The sequence below is a fragment of the Triturus cristatus genome, chromosome 8, assembly GCF_964204655.1.
Source record: "Triturus cristatus chromosome 8, aTriCri1.1, whole genome shotgun sequence".
Taxonomy (NCBI): Eukaryota; Metazoa; Chordata; class Amphibia; order Caudata; family Salamandridae; genus Triturus; species Triturus cristatus.
Genome location: NC_140591.1, coordinates 1,452,136,697 through 1,452,154,190, shown reverse-complemented (window position 1 = coordinate 1,452,154,190; position 17,494 = coordinate 1,452,136,697). Strand labels below are relative to the sequence as shown.

General features: G+C 45.8%; 1 protein-coding gene across 1 annotated transcript; it reads left to right on the top strand.

Annotated features, from left to right (window-relative positions):
• The first annotated feature begins 2,421 nt into the window (after nt 1-2,421).
• THRSP (thyroid hormone responsive) lies at nt 2,422-4,090 on the top strand. The gene has a single exon (XM_085623246.1). The coding sequence runs from the start codon at nt 2,876-2,878 to the stop codon at nt 3,260-3,262; it is 387 nt and encodes a 128-aa protein (XP_085479372.1). The 5' UTR covers nt 2,422-2,875; the 3' UTR covers nt 3,263-4,090.
• Nucleotides 4,091-17,494: the final 13,404 nt, after the last annotated feature.

Here is a 17,494-nt window from a genome sequence, read left to right as displayed (position 1 = left end):
CAAAGGTTTTGCAAATTACCATGAAGTTCAACTTCATGGTAATGTGCGCCCCCTATTAGCGAAATAGCTACTTTTATTACTTTAATGCATTGCATTTAAGGAATCTCAATTTGCGATTCCTTAAATGCAATCGCAATTTAAGTAATCGCAATTTAGAGATTACTTAAATTACGATTTTTGCATTTGGGATGATACCGGTCGCAAAGGGGCAGATTCTGAGAATCTGCTCGTTTGCGACCGGTTTTTCTTTTGATGCATGTGCCTGTAAACTTGTAGAATGCCATCCCCACAGCCGTGCAATTTAAACCTACTATCAGGTTAAAAATGTACATGAAGATGTATTTTGGGTGATCTATTCCACTCAAAATATCAGAGAAATAACACAAAATACAGAAGATGTGTACAACGTTTTTTGCCAGTATCGTACGTGACTTTTCTAGGCAACAGCCCGCCTTCCATAGGAAAGTTACTCAAGAGACCAACAAGACTCTTTCGATGAAAATTTTTATCTAACAACATTATCTACTGGAACCAATATTTGGTGGGCAAAACTCACACAATTCCAGTTTACATTTAGGACATTTTGGGTAATGCGAAATTCAGCAATTACACAAGATTACACATGTTTAGTGTAAATTATGCACATGCATAAACACTACCAGGTTTGCTTAAATGTTCCATTCCCTGGAGCTGGCCAGGGCTGAAAGCTGTTACGGAGTGTACTATACCAATTTTTTTCTCATTTCACATTCTAGAACAAGGAAACTGGATTATATCTGGGATACAAATTCCATGAATTGAACAAACCCCTTAGAATGTACACCATTCCAAATTTAAGTTTAATCTATATCAAAAACAGCCATTTATACAGCAAATGTACCAGTATCTCGAGTTTCATTTAGTAAAGTAAAAAGCCTTTCACAATATCAAGAAAACACTGAGACAAAGTTGGAACAGGCTGCAGAGCTTATTGTGAAGGGTGGCAAAGGGAACGTGTGGAAATTGTGACAGGGGAGAAAAAGTAGAACGAGCTGGGTTTCCTACACTTTGCTACCAATTGGCCCTGGTGAGAGGATAGCGGGTATTTTTGTAAAACTGAAAGTGCCAATGAAATGACAAAGTACTAAATAATTATTTGGTTGTAACTTATGCTGCTGCCTCAAAAGCCTTACTAAAAGAGATAGAACATGCAACACACTTGAAAACTGTCTTACAAACCTTTTTAGGACTTGTCTAAGAGCGCATGCAGTCTCTTATGAGACCTTCTGTTACCATAGAGTGGGCTTCGAGGCCGCCCTCTGCTTACCACTTGTTGAGTTCTTTGCCACTCATTTGCTTGCTGGCTTCATTCTACTACTTGACAGTGTTCCTCCACCGGAGCATGGACGCATTACTGTGTCCTTCTGCTGCTTGCTTTTTTTTTACGTGCTACTTTTTTCCTGTTTCAGGACTACGAATGTGGGTGCATTTTCCATCTGTCTCCCTTGTGTACTTCTCCCCCCTCCATGTTCCTCATCCATTCTCCTCCCGCCCACCCTCTGTTGTCAATGTGCTAGTCCAGGATGTGCTTGCTCAGCCCCTGCTGCCCATCCTCGGTTGTCCATGTTTGCCTCAACCAACCTCCGTTGTCAGTTTGTCCCAGCATCTCCCAAACACCCTCAGTTGTACGTCTGCTTGTCCCAGCCCTTTACACCCACCATCCGGTGTCAGTCTGTTTGCCCAATCCCTTCCCACCCACCCTTAGTTGCCTGTCCTCTCCCCCATTTGTCCTTCTCTCCTGTGCTCCGTGTGTTACCTCGTCCCCAACCCAATTCCGTCCTTCTCTCTGTGTTATTTTGTCCCCCTATCCAGTCACACATTTGTCGTCGAGAGCGGGGCGGGAAAAATAGGGCACAGGTGGGGGGAAGGACATGCAAGGGAAAATAAGGGGCACACGGCTAAGAATAATTTTTTTAAAGCGCTATAATGAGCTTTTTTTTTAGTGCTGACCTTCATGGCGCTTTTATAAAATTAGTTTTAGCCATACTGTACAGCTGGGCTACAAACGGCTCTTGTAGGTGAGACTGATCGACTTTGTCAATGCTGCTTATCATTTGCGCCATATAACAGCTGCAGTTCCCTACCCTGAAAGCACAAATCTGTCTTATGCAAGTACTTAGCATGTCGTCTTATGGAAGACCAGCTGTGTCTAAATGAGCTCACATGATAAATTATTTACAGTATGGCACTGAAGCAAAAGGGTGAAACGAATGTATGCAACAAAAGACGCATAAAACGTAAGCACAGTTCCTCATGACGATTAAAAATATCTCTCTTGTAATTGTATTATATTCATGACTATTCAAATGTTATAGTACTTCTGTTTTGTTTACACAAAAGTTGCAATGAAAAATAAACTTCGAAATCTGGTAAACTGCAGTAAGATCTTTTCATTTTTTAATTAAATTATTTTACACTGTCCTTGAATTAAGCATTTATTCAAGTCTGCATGGTTCACTTTGGACCGGCTGCAGGGGAGTTATTCGTACTGCGAAACAGAAGGAACGTCTCGTTTGTTCATTGGCCAACATCCGAGCACCTCACCCAGTGAGCAGTGCAATCGAAGGGCTGCATTGAGCAAGTTTCAGGCTGGCAGTCGATATGTAACCCATGGGATTATTTACCAAACTCTGGAAGTATGTCTGCCCCGGTCAGACTGGCTGCACGATCCAACTTTTGCACACTGTTGCAATTTGCCTGCTCCAACAAAAAAGTCACGCCACCAGCTTCTGGCCCATATAACCCCTGAAATGCCAGCAGATGCCCAGTCGCACTGGGAATCGCCAACCTGACAACTGCCCTGCGACTCGAGGCGGCCTCTGCACAGGTTTCAGAGATGCAGCACCCGAAAAACTGCCTCGCCTCTGCCATGGCCAAGTTCTCAGAGGCCGCCTGCAACATGGAGCAAGAAGTGATGTTTCCCAGCCTGCTGCTCGATGTGCCGCTGGACCAGCCGCAGGGCACCGGCTTGTCAGACCTTTACCAGAGCTACATCATGCTGAAGTCCATCCGAATGACGGTGGAAACTGGGCTGATCCCTCTGGACGGCTGGCCAGGCAAGGCCAACAACACAGACCTGCACCCAGACACGGAAGAGAGCCCTGACCTGGAAGTGCTGCTCCAGGCTCACACCCGAGGACTACTGCACGTTCTGAGCCGCCTGACCAACCAAGCCCGCGCGCTGACCCGGCAGTACAAAGACATGATGGGGATGGCTCACTGACGACATCTTGCGTGTGCACAGCATCGCACCAAAGGTCCAAGACTCAACCAAACTTGAAAATGAAGAGGGTTTACAACAAACAGCACAGAATGATCCACTGTCACCGACGAACGAAGAAGCGGGCACCACAACTACTGTCAAGAAGTGCAGATTATTTTAACCTGTACATTTTATGGAAAAATCATACTTTACTCTTCCTTGGTCCGTGCTGTATCCAAAATTAGGTAAAGTAACAAACTGAATGAAGTTCATAGCAAAAAATGTTTATACAAGACCACTGCGCCACATGATTTAAAGTCTCCCGTTTGTGTTTGCCTTTGTGCTTGTGGGGTTGGAGACGGGAATTACTTCTGTAATTAGGGGTCACTAACAAGCTTGTTAATGCTTAAATGACAATGTTACAATTACAGGGAAGCCCGGAGGGACAGTGGATTTATAGTCACTGCAAAGGATTCTTATCGGCCTGGATTAAAGCTCCATAAAAAACTAATGCCACTGTATCGAACGATACTTTTGCATTCGCTTAGTTGGACATGAGTAAAAATCAGAGACACGAACCAGAGGGACTTGTTATACAGTACCTCAAGGTAAAGGCTGTTATCACATTCTGATGGTATAGACAGAACACCAAGGAGGACACCATTCACAGCAAAGTAACCCCTTCAAGACTGTTTTTTTTTGTATAAAAAAAAAAAAACGAAACCCTAATGCTGGATTGTCAAAGTATTTTTAAGCGTTAATAGATGGTCTGTTGGTATCAGCATTTGTGATGCAGTGAGGTGTCACTTGAGAAAGCATCAATGAAATAAATTGTACAGGAGCAACTTGTCTTAGCCAATCCTGTTTCCTGATTTTTTCTGTCCCGCCTGTTCACTTATCTGCTGTGTTACTCCAAACTGTGCTCATAAAAGAGTCTATCTTCTAGCAAAAAATATTATTCTAACACCAGTATGCTTTTATCCTACGTTTACCTGTTATGCACAGTAGGGTGACCAGCTGGCATGGGTGCATATTCAGGATGGTAAGTGTAAAAATTCAGGACTAAGGGTCAAAATTCAGGACAAAAATTCAGAACAGATGGTCAAAATTTCGGACAAAACTTCGGGGCAAAAGGTAAGTTTTACAGACACATCAGAGGAGGTAACGCGATAGTATAAAAGTAAGTAAATCGACAACCACTTAAGTACAACTCAAAATAGGTTTATATTAGGTTGAGACAATCGTGCACTTATGTTTTTTCGGTATGCTCGCAGCTTTGAGCAACTATGCAGGTATTTTTGTGGTATTTCATATGATACTAATCTATTTATATGGTGTTGTCCAGTCTGATTTTTTTTTTTTTTACAATTCATGGTCTTGAGCAGGCATGTTTGGTGAGAGAAGTGGTCTGGAAGATCTGCTCAGATAGACTTTACTAGCATCTCATATCGGAGTGCCATTGTGAGATGTAAAGCGGCACGCCTAGGTGATCTAAAGGGAGGATTGCTGTGATGAACCCACTATAGGAAACGCATTATGGGTGCTTCAGCAAGTGTAACTTAAAATATGAAATCTGACTTTGCTTATGGGGGCTTTGCAGAGAGTTGCACTAGCTGACCGAAGTCACAAAGGTGCTTTTCCCTGCAGCTTTCTTAAAAAACGCACTGTCGATACACTATCACGTACTTTATTATTGACGCCTTGCCTATTGCTACAAACACAATATACATCTCAAGCACAGCTCATGGCACTATGAGGCTCCCCCTAAAACCTTATACCTAAAACAAAACATGCAAACAATTACTAGTGTAACATTCATGTAGCAGTTGGTCCCACTCAAAATGCCATATGCATGATGTATAGATCCCACACATAAGCACACAGCAAATACAGAATACTAACACATAAGCAAGGGAGCAGGCCAAAAATGTAAATACATCTCACTTTTAACTAAAGCTCTTATGGCACCAAGAAAGCAAAGTTAGTCATTACAACCCTCCCCAGAAGAGCTCTCTTGTCCAAGGATCTAGCCATTCATCCTCCCATCAAACCCCTGATCTCCACCATTTCAAATGTACATTCTGTCAATCTATTAATTCTTTCATCCATCATTCAGTCTTTCACCATTCATTCTGTCTTTCCATCTGTGAGCCCATCCATATCCAAACCTTTTCAACCATTTGCAAACTTATCCATCATTTATCCTTCCATCCATCATTTCACTCATCCATCCACCCTTTCACCCAATCCATCCTTTCACTCATCCATCCATTTACTCATCCATCCAACCATTTACCCTTTCACCCATCCAGCCATCCTTTCACTTACTCATCCATCCACCTAGTCACTCATCCATCCACCCAGTCAACTTTCACTCATCCATCCATCCTTCCAGCTCTCCAACCTCCCTTTCACTCATGTACATATTCTTTCACTCATCCATCTGTACATTTTTCTTTTCACTCATCCATGCACCCATTCGCTCATCCATTATGCCAATCATTCATCCATGCTTTCACTCATCCATCCACTCATCCTCCCTTTCTCTCTCCATTGCCCTTTCACTTAGCCACCCATCCTTCCATACACCCTTCACCCACTCATCCATTTACTCATCCACTCATGAATCCATCCATTAATCCCATCACTCCATCCCTCCACTCATCCAGCCATCCTTTCTCTCATTCTTCCACCTTTTCACTCATCTAACCATCCTTTTGTCCCTCTACCCTCCCTTTCACTCACTCGTCCATCCATTCACCCTTTCACTTATCAATTCATCTATCCATCAGCTCTCTCATCCATCCACCCTTTCACTCATCCACCCTTTCACTCATCCATCCTTTCACTCATCCATCCATCCATCCTTTCACCGATCAATCTACCCTTCCACCCGTACATCCATCTATTTACCCTTATACATCCATCCTCCTTTTCACTCATCCATTCATCCTTTCACTAATCCATCCAGCCATTTACCCATTCCTTCACTTACTCACTCACTCACCTTTTCACATTAAATTATGAGCGGAGCCTTTGTCTGCTGAGTTACAGGCAGAAGAGGCCCATCAAGAACTTCAACCTCGCTGTAGTTCCTAAAGCAAGGGGTGGGGCGGGGGTGGGTTCACTATGCCCCTGCACATAGGCAATCTGAAAATGTGGAAGTCATGCATGATGCACAGTGCCAGGACGTGAGGGGACTGTGACATGGTGTTGTTTCTAGGGCTTTAAGTGGGATGAAAAACACTAGGGGTCTCTCCAAGGGGCGTGTCTGATGTAATTAAGGGCACGGCTCAAAACACCTAAGTTAAAAATATGTGCAGAGCATAATGTGCTGCCCGACTGGTATTTTGCTGTTTCTATCATAGCATCCAGTAACATTAGACCTACAACAAGTCATGACTATTGGCTTTGTCAACGAATGTTAGCTGCATAAAATTAATAAACAAGCATTTACAATGCAATGGTCTCGGCATTGTTAAAGTTAGAGCTATTGGCATTGCTCATGACATTTTTTTGTTTGTTTTTTTTTTTTAAAACATGTAAAGAAACGGCATTGTTATTTACAATGTCAATAGCTTAATCACTCTCAAATGCGAGACCTATTGCATTTGCACCCACACAGAGCCACACACAAAGCCACACACAAAGCCACCCACACACACAGAGCCACCCACAGAGCAACTCACACACACACACGCAGTAGCCCACTGACCTATTTACATTATGTGGTTTTCCGCATTTCTAAAGACATACCGGCCTGCCATTTATTCTAATTATTTCTCAACAATGGCGCACCTGGAGAAGAAAGGATGCAGCCTCTCTATGGTGTGGCTTCCCAGGATTCCGCCGGGCACCTGCTGACGTGTACAGATTCAGGGCTTGTGGATTGGATAGAGGAGATTTGGTTGCTGTGGCGCGGAGAGGGTGATAACTGCTGCGTGGGGCGCTGGGTGGGGGCATGTTGGGATCGGCGGTTCAGAACTGACAGCGTGAAGTGGTGTGAAGTCGAGGCATAGGGGACAGACAGTGAGACAGCGTGAGGGGTGTGCAGTGTGAGGAGGCTTGGAGAGCGGCTGCGAGGTGCATGGGCATGTAGAGAGGCAGTGAAAGAGCGTGGGAGCTAGGAGCACTCGGGCAGACCATGTCACGGCTGGAAGATTATTCACATGCCATGTTAGGAGCCGCAATGGTATTTGGCTTCAAGCCTTCAGACCGCAAACGCCATCAATTTCGTGCGACCAGGGCCTAAGCGCCATGAAGCCAATGTGTTTAAAGAAGGCACTACACTCTATTAGTTTATTCATACCGTCTCAAGCTCGATAGTAAGCATGGCTGTCTAAATAGAGTAAATCTTCAAAAGTGGTACGTCGCAAAAGGGTCTACCCCCACCCAAGTTTGAACCAACTTACTTTCAGATGTGCAACACCGTGGGGCTGAGCACCTGAAAGCAGCGGCGTTTTCGGATTCGGGGGCGTGTTTTCTTTCTCTCCTCTTGCCATAGGCTGGAATGTTTACATTCCAGAGGAGAGAAAGAATCGAAAAAACACACCCCTGAATCCGAAAAGGACGGGGCTTGTTTGGAGAGACAAACCTCTTCTCCAATGGCTTACCAGCATTTAAGAGGCCAGCCAATGGCGAAGAGGTAAAAAAAAAAAGGGGCGGGTTAAAGCCCCACTCCTAAACATTAAATCTCGGAGCGAGACTGCGCAAGCGCAGCCTTCGAGCCGAGACCTAAAAACTACCCCGCCCCCCAGCCCTAAAAACAACCCCAACCCCGCCAGCCCTAAAAACTACACCCAGCAGTTAAAAACGACGCCCACCCCTCAAAACCCTGCCCCAACCCCCCGTTACCTAATTGCGTCCTCTCCCGATCCTCCCAGCTCCTGCACATTTGGGCAGCTAGACCGCGCACTGTGGTTAAGGCAAGCGTGAAAATGCCTCTGCCCGCGTTGTTCTGACAGTTTCCCTGGAAGTAGGCACCACCTCCCCTGAGAAGGGCAGCAGCCCCTCGAAATGTGAAGGGAAATTAACGGCCCAAGCACACTTCGAGAGAGGGTAGTAAACACTCCCCTTGTGAGAGTTAACGCAAGCACACATACACCTCTTGACGGTGTCACCAGCAGATGACAGCCCTCCACCCCCTGTAATGGGCAGCAGACACACCCACCAGTGATGGACTGCAGGCACCTCTTGTGAGAGGGGCAGCAGACACGTCCACCTGTGATGGACAGTAGGCACCCCTCATAAGAGGGTAGCACTCTCCGTGTGAGTGGTAGCGCACACATCCACCTGTGATGGACAGCAGACACCCCTGGTGAGAGGGTGGAACTCCCTGTGTGAGGAATAGCACCACGTCCACCTGTGACGTACAGCAGGTGCGCTAGGTGAGACGGTGAAACTCCCTGTGTGAGGGATAGCACACACGTCACCTGTGATGGACAGCAGGCACCCCTGGTGAGAGGGTGGCACCCTTCGTGTGAGGGGCAGCATACACGTCCACCTAGGATGGACAGAAGGCACCCCTCGTGAGAGGGTAGCACTGTGTGAGGAGTAGTGCACACAGCCACCTGGGATGCTCCAGTGAGGGAGAGGTTCACCAGCAGCTGGCAGACCTCCACCCTCCTGCTAGTGTCAGCAGGTCGTCCCTGCCCATGTGAGGGAGAGTATGTTAACCCTCAAAGAAGGCACCATGCCTGACCCTCGGCAGATCCGACCGGGAAGCTTTAATGAACTGTCCCAGCGCGGCCTGTGATTGAGGGGCTGGAACGGCAGGCAGAACAGGCTTCACCCTCAGGGTGCCCCAAGGCCCACACAGTGCTTGTGCACGGGTACCACTGCACTGTGGTGAGCCAAGGCTTGCTTGTGCGAGGGTTCAAAGGGATGGACAGCGGAGGGGCACCAAGGGTGCCCAGAGACTGATCACAGACTTATTAATATTCAAAGAGCAAGCCCCCGTCGCACACTGCGATCTTGTGCAAGTGATGGCGTGGCGGCAGCAGATAAGGAGGCGTTCAGATCTGAGCGGGCTCCGGCCCCGAGGGCACAGGGAGGACGGCGGGTACAGTCAGAGCAGAGGGCAGCTCACACCAGGACACGGTGCGCCCTCTCACATTACACTGGAGACCACTTGTGACACGAGAACACCAAGGCCAGCCAGACTCACAGTCCCGTCTGGGGGGGGGGGCGGGGAGGTTTCCTTTAATAATCCCGCAGTCTACCTTCACAAATGAAAGAGTGGACAGCAGAGGCAGACAGATCAACGGCCCCTTGCGAGCAGGACCAACGCCATCTGTTCAAGCCCAAGAACCGTACATCTAAGAGTTAAAGCCCCCGCTTCCTCATCAGCGCCCCCCTCCCCCACCCCAGAGGCTGGTTGTGGTTAATGTGTTCATTTCCAAGCTCAGAGGATTTCTTCCACCGCAAACGCCATCAATTTCGTGCGACCAGCAACTTACTTTCAGATGGGCGACACCATGGGGCTTAGCAGCTGAAGGCAACGGCGTTTTCGGATTCGGGGGCGTGTTTTCTTTGTCTCTCGAAAAAAAAACACGCCCAGAGAAAACTTCGACAAAAACACGCCCCAGAATCCGAAAAGGACGGGGCTTGTTGTGCGAGACAAACCTCTTCTCCAATGGCTGGCCAGCATTCAAGAGGCCAGCCAATGGAGAAGAGGAGAGAAGAGGGGCGGGTTCAAGCCCCTCTTCTCCAAATCATGAAATCCCGGAGCGAGACTGCGCAAGCGCAGCCTTCGAGCCGAGACCTAAAAACACAGGTGCTGAGACGGGTCCCTATTGGGCTCTCCCTTTTTGCCCTCTCCATGAAAAAAATAAATCCTAACTCTGCAGCAGTACCACCCTTCACTGCCTTTGATGTAACTTCAAAGAGATTCGTTATAGTTCTTTTAAAGTCTCAATATTTCAGACCTGAAGCATTTTCAATATGCTACACTACGAAGGCATGGTTGTTGGTTATGTATTTTACGCAACTAACAACCACTGACAAAGCCAATAGTACTAGTTTGTAGTAAATGTAATTCTACTTGCTGTATTATATATCTGGATGTAATTACAGAAGTAGCATAATACCAGTCGGACGATACACTAAATTTAGCATAGATTTTCAGTTTACGTCCTTTTAAGACACGCCCCTTTGAGAGGCACTCCGGGTTTTTTAATCCCACCTAAATCCCTGTGCATAGGTCTAGACTGGTAAAGGTCTCGCTTCTGTGCATGAGTAACTCAACCAGTATTGGGTTTTTCGTTGTATTCTAGGATTTGTAATCGTAATTTATCAATTATGAAGCAGGACCACAAGTCCTAGAATGCAAAAGAACTACTCACGCACGTAACTAGGAAACTCGAAAGCTCTGTGCCTGCACGTGAAAGGCACGTGAATCAATGGAAGTAAATCAATGGAAGTATTTAGCTCTTCCGAAGCCAGTGGGTGCTGTCAGGTACTCGGTACCTACACTAGTGTAATTTGAGACAGTCCCACACTTCTTAGCACTGTTCCGAACAGTGACTTCTAAGCAGCGACCAAGTATTCTGGGGAGGGAGGAGTACCTGCATTTTTATATTTCAATTCGAAGCACTGTCTGAAATGACCAGTGATTGACCTAGCTTTTTATCTACAACATGACCACCGTCAAACAGATGAATGTAATGCAAACACCCCGCACACTCACAAATCCCGAAAAGTTAGTTACCTTAACCGATCACGTAAAACTGGAGGAAAAGACAGTAACCAACTTTCCACAAGGAGAGACAGTGTCCGAATCAAGACTGGTCGCCTCTAAAGTGACGTAGTTAGTTGGCTCCGCCCCTTCACTATCACTATCGACTCTGTGAGTGGACGGCAGTGTGCTGCCAGATGCAACTTCTCTGCCGCTACTGGCTGTAGCTTCTGCACTGTACGTAGGCATAGTTCTTGCGTATTACGAGTGCGCTCTTAAGCCTGAACCTGGGCGTCAGATGACTGCTCCACAAGTCTCACTTTCTTGATTTATTAACGTGTTAGTGATGGCACGGGATGCCTAATACAGAAGAGAACGCGCAGATTATTGTCCATGCAGGCTCCAAATTTAAAACACGCTTTTTAACGGGGCTGACGTTAGCGTAGCTAGTGCTGACAATTGGACAAGTTACACTGCAAACTTACGAAGTAGGGGAAAGAGGCGGTAGAAGAGAGCGAGACTGGGATGGTCAAGGACAGGGGTCATCGAGAGCGTAAACTTACTTTCAGATGGGCGACACCGTGGGGCTTAGCAGCTGAAGGCAGCGGCATTTTCGGATTCGGGGGCGTGTTCTCCTCTTGCCATTGGCTGGAGGAGATAATGAGGAAAGTAGCAAAAAACACGCCCCCGAATCCGAAAAGGACGGGGCCTGTTCGGAGAGACGATCCTCTTCTCCAATGGCTGGCCAGCATTCAAGAGGCCAGCCAACGGAGAAGAGGAGAGAAGAGGGGCGGGTTCAAGCCCCTCTTCTCCAAAACATTAAATCTCCGGACTTCCGGTTCTGCCTTCGGCAGACCGGATGGTCCCTCGACCTAAAAAGCAGCAACTATGGCTTTGTTGTATATATTAAAAATGCTTCAGCTCTGAAATGATGGGACTGTGTAAGAACTATAACCTCTTCTTTTTAACTTCTTTCGCCAGCTTCTATTCATGAACTGGCAAATAGCAGCATGGGCATTTTTGTACATTTTTTTGTACATTTCTTCCATCTAACCCAAACAGAAGGCCCTGCCATAGACCGCGGCAGGAGGCGGCCACGACATGCTGTAACAGCCCAAACATGCCCATTGTCATTCTGCATTTGGCAAACAGCCAGCATACAGAATGACGATGAGTATGAGGTGACCCCATCAGGGAGCAGAGGCCTCTCGAAAGGGAACAGTTCTGCTTCCTGCAAGGCCCAAAATTACGGACAAAAGGTATCCATCACGGTCAACGGATGTGAGGTTCAAATTACGGACATTCCATGAAATTTACGGGCGGTTGGTCACCCTATGCACAGAGGGTGAAAGCAAAATAGTTTATTTAGATGTACCTCTGTGTCACATAATAAAGAATTGACGGACACATGCTTCCACGGTACTTCATTACATTACCGTGCATTCCAAAACCACGCCCTCCCCTTCATTCTCTTGTTATAACCGTTGAAGTCTGTGCCCTGTTTAGTTAAACTATGATCCCATCACACAGGTACAATCCATTTTATTTAGGATACTGGGAATGCCTCGTGAAGCATAATATATCCGCTAAAATATGACTGTCAGGACGCATATCAGTGCACCCTGAGGGAACTGAGGAGCAGGGGTGCAAGTAGAGACAAATTACGGGCCTAATACTTCCAGCAATGGGGCAGGACAAAAATTTCCAGAAGTGGAGTACGAGCTATCCTCAAAGCCAATTTAAGGATAACAAGTGACAAACTGTTCAATTCAAACATATTGGACACACTTGATATTGTAACAAGCATGTTTTTGTAGATTGGACACAGTTCCTAGGCAACTCAAAGTGATCTTTGAAAGACAGATTACACTGTTCCTAGGCTGCTCACAGTGCAGTTTCAAAAACAGATTGAGTGCACTGCAATTAAAAACAACTTCTATAAAGTTGAATCCAAAGCACATACATGTTTTCACAAAGGTATTTCAAACCAACACTCTTTTTGCCAATTCCACGATTCCTTTTGTGCACGACAATGTGCTTGTGAAATATTTATAATTGAAAGTCTAGAAATATGCTCCCGCCCCATAAACAACTGAAGGCATAATTTAGTATACCCAACTGGATGTTGCAAAATATTCAGGGGTGAAGCTGCCCTTACATGCAGGTCTCAAAATATTAGGCTTAGTGGCAGTGCCTAATTTGAGCCGGTGGTTGCAGGTGGAGCCCACTTGCCCTAATTTTTGGGGTCATGCACTAATTTTTCCTCATCAGACTTTGCTCCAGAACAAGAGAGAGAAAAACAAAGAAGGGGAAAGGCAAAAGATCGAAAAATTATGACAAAAAGAGAAAGCAAAAACTAAAAAGAACCTGCAAAAGTTAGATAAGGGGGCATGGAGTGCCTGGTGGTAGATGAAAGTGGCACAAAGTAGAATCAAGCCTTGGGATTTTTGGTATTCAGCTCACCTGACTTTTGAAATTGCCAGGCACAGGATCCTGAGCACAACTTTGGGTGCCGGCCTTTATGATTATAAATCAAGGACTGCTTTGTGGGTTAACACAAGTGAAGTTGGAGTACATAGCTGGTAAATCATGGGTTAATTCCCCAAATACCATTCCTTCTTCTGCAATTGTGTGCCAATGAGTATGTAATATTACTGCATTTAAATGCACTGCCACACAGCTGTGTACACAAAAAATGGTCATTGTTGGCACACCAAATTGAACAAATCCCATAAATGTAAACCTATTGAGCCACACTTAGTAGGAATGTACCAGGCGGTTGTCGATGAGCTGGTAGAAAAATTGATTTGTAGGGAGTATTATGGGCAGAGGTGCCACTCTCAATGGCAGAGGCATAGCTAACTTCAGATACAAAGTAATATTTTTAAGAAGATTTGTCCAAGTCCCTATAGAGATGCACAAAGACCAGGGGGAGGTCAAGTAACAGGCATGCCAGTACTCCATTTGAATCCATTCCAGTGTTTAAATCAACCCGTGTGGAAGTCAGTGCTGCCTTCGTGCCACAGACATACCAGAATCTGTTTTGGTAATATAAGAAAAGGTTACGTTCTTCAATGAATGTAGTTATTTGTCATGATGCTGAGCTTTCAATCTATTTGCCTATAAACAGTTTGTTATCGTCTGGAAGTTAGGATACCTGGTTTAAAAGCCTCTTTGTTTTAGGGAGTTCTTTTGAGAAGAGACCTTGATCCAAGGAGTTGTTGATAGTTCTTGCTAGATTTGTTGCAGAGCCGTTAACGAGGATATTCTTGCATATATGAGCAGGACATATTTCTACCAGTGATGGTGCTGGTCTACAAACTTTTGTAGCTTTATTGAAGTCCTGTGTGGTCAGGAGGTTAAAAAGTGAGTAACTGGTGAATGTTTTTATTATAATTGGTTTTCTAGTGAACTGTGCAGCACTGTTGGAATTGTGATTGAGCCTTGGAGAAGGATGGAGGGGGGTCTAAAATAATTTGGAGGTTTGAATTAATGCAGGTGTGCCAGGCACACAGCAAGAGAAAGTCCAGAGGCCTTTGACTGTTTTGCCAAGCCATCAGTATTTCGTAAGGTACTGCCACTACAGTTACTGTGGTTAGAGGATCCTTTTACCAGTGAACTCTTCCAGTGGGTATGTCATCTAGAGGCCCATCGTCATCTCCCCCTGTTCAGATCATCGGTCTCATATTTAGGTCTCTTGACCAGGGTCTACTCTTCAGGCCACAGGTCATCTCTACAGCACATGGGACAGGTTCTGCTGAAGCAAGGCAGTCATCAGGTAGTTTGGCTTCAGTCAGCTTTCCCTGCTACCTACCCATAATTCCAATGCATTGTCCGACAGGACAACTGTGCACTACCTAGCTCCATGGAGCCACTGTCATTCACTTACTATGATTTCAATGAGTCCAAGGCAAAATGGGTGCATATAGCAATTGTATAAGATTATTGGCAATACATGCATGGGAGGAAAGAAATGGGCACTACGATTTTGAATAAAACTGAGAGGGTAAAAAAAAACAACTACACTGCTTCTGGATGAGTTATGTCATGGCAACCCATGACAACTCCATGCAGTAGTCTGGAAAAATTAAGATACTTGTATAGTGCTGTGATGTGCTTCTTTTCAAAGTAGTAACACTATTGGAAACAAACGAATCCCCTCTTTACAAATTAATATCACAGCATCGAATTGACTGCTTTGGCAAACATGATTTTTTATCCAGTAACACTTTGCATCTTGGTATTTTAGACCCAACATACAATGAAAAAAGAAACAAAAAACACACACTCCATAATGAAAGCATTGTGGTGAATGGAAAGCCAGGAATGGCTGTAAGTGAAACACAGTACAACGGGCAACTACGGAAATGTAAACAAGTTTCACTTTGTGTTTTTTTTTGGCCTAATGTTTTTTTGAACCGATCAAAAGCTATGCAGTGAAATGGCGAATGTGCAAAGATTCCATGTCATGTGCAGATGTTAGAATTCAAGTGATAAATATCAAAAATTCAAGCACCTCTAAAATACTGAAGCTTGCTAAAAATGGACCGCCCACCACAGTGACAGGTCCAAGGGGCTATTGAACCAATGCTTTAGCATCACTTGCAACCCTTTGGTCACGCTGTGTAGTAACAGCAACTGAACGTGTCTGAATTGAGAAGATGAACAGAAAACCTTAATGCTGGTGCCTGTGTTCCCATACAGAGCAGAAGGTTTGGTGTGCTTTCACAAGTCCCAGCCACTCAGCTGAAATATTGTTGAACTGTGAACCCAAGTGTCCTAAGGAAGCTGGTGCTGGTGTGCACAGCCTCAGACAGTTCTCCACTGTGGTACCAGCCGCCACAGAGCTCTGCCATTATGCCGGCAAACAGGTTCAAGCTCTGTTCTACGCTGTGGCTTCAGCAACAACGAAAACACCAGCTCCCTCTGCAGGCCAAGGGAGCTCAGGTGAAGGATTACACATTTAATCTGGAGCCAGTACTACTTCACCACCTGCAATGCACAGTTGACTTAAGTCCCCACTCTATTCCATCACAAGCTCACAGCATGTCTTATTGCTTCATCCTTAACCTCTTGTGCCTGCTTCCCTCACTTCTGCAGCATTTGCCTGCTTTCTCCTCCTGTACCAAACAAACACTTGCTCCCAGCTTATCCCCACACTCTCAGGCTGTGCCTCAGTACCTCTCCATCCCACAAAGCCTCAGCACTGATCTCCCTCCTTTTGCAATCACTCTCCCCTCTTGCACCCGCCACGTAGTTAAAGATGGTATGGACTGGGTATCTAGGGCCTCATTTACAAGGCCATTGCGCCACCAGTCCGTCATTTGTTTTGACACACCCGCAGCGCAGTGTGCCTTCTATTTACAAGGCCACGCAGTCAACCTGCATGACTTTTCATGTAAATATGGGCCCCTTTCACACATTACTCTGTGTGAAAGGGGCATTCAATCGGTGTTGCCAAGCAACATGCATGGAACCTGACACATTGTCGGATTTACAAAGTTTTATAAAGCTGGGAATGAGTTATAATCCTATGCCTCCAAGGGGAAGTGTAGGAGTGGCGCAACGAGGAGAAATACTTTTATATCTCATTGTTTTTTCCTCCTTCTGTGCGTGCCATCAATGATTGTTTTTGTGCACAAAGAAATTCCACCCCCACAACGCAGGCACCGTTGCAACAAGACACAAGGGTGCCTACACTGGCACATGGCAGCCAATTGTGCGCCAGCGCAGGGGAAAGCACTCAGATGAATCGTACTGTTAATACGTATCCCTGTGCTTTTACAATGACGCAGCTCAGTGCAGCAAAATGGTTTGCGCGCAGCACCATTTTTTTTTGTAAATGAGGCCCTTAGTTTTGCGGAAAGAACATATATTTTGCAGGTGCCTTGTAGAAATGTGTATATTTATGACAGTTGGGTAATTTTTAGGTCTTGCCCATGAAAGAGTACGTGCTGCTTGTGCATGCACTATAGCTTGCAAGACATGTTATACAGCAAGGGGCTTCTCTGCAGCATAAGAGGTGAGCTCATATAAATTGTGGGTGATTGTGAACAGTGTGAGTGAAAGCACCGTGAGTTTTGGGAGTGTAGGGTGAAAAGACTGCTGATGTGAGTGCAGGGCGAGCTACATGAGTGAAAGGGGAGAGAAGGGCCCATGTGAGTGCCGAGTGAGGGGAGTGCATACAGAGTGAGAGCAATGAGTGCAGGGTGGGTGGCCTATGGGTGTTGCAAGCCTGGTGAGGAGCCACACAGAGCAACAGGAACAGAATAACAAGCACTGCCCCAGCTTCTGATAGTGCTTCAGTACTAACTAGCACTGCACCAGCTTCTGACAGTGCTAACGAACACTGCCCCAGCTTCTGACAGTCCTTCAGTACTAACAAGTACTGCCCCAGCTTCTGATAGTGCTTCAGTACTAACGAGCACTGCCCCAGGTTCTGATAGTGCTTCAGTACTAACGAGCACTGCCCCAGCTTCTGATAGTGCTTCAGTACTAACGAGCACTGCCCCAGCTTCTGATAGTGCTTCAGTACTAACGAGCACTGCCCCAGCTTCTGATAGTGCTTCAGTACTAAC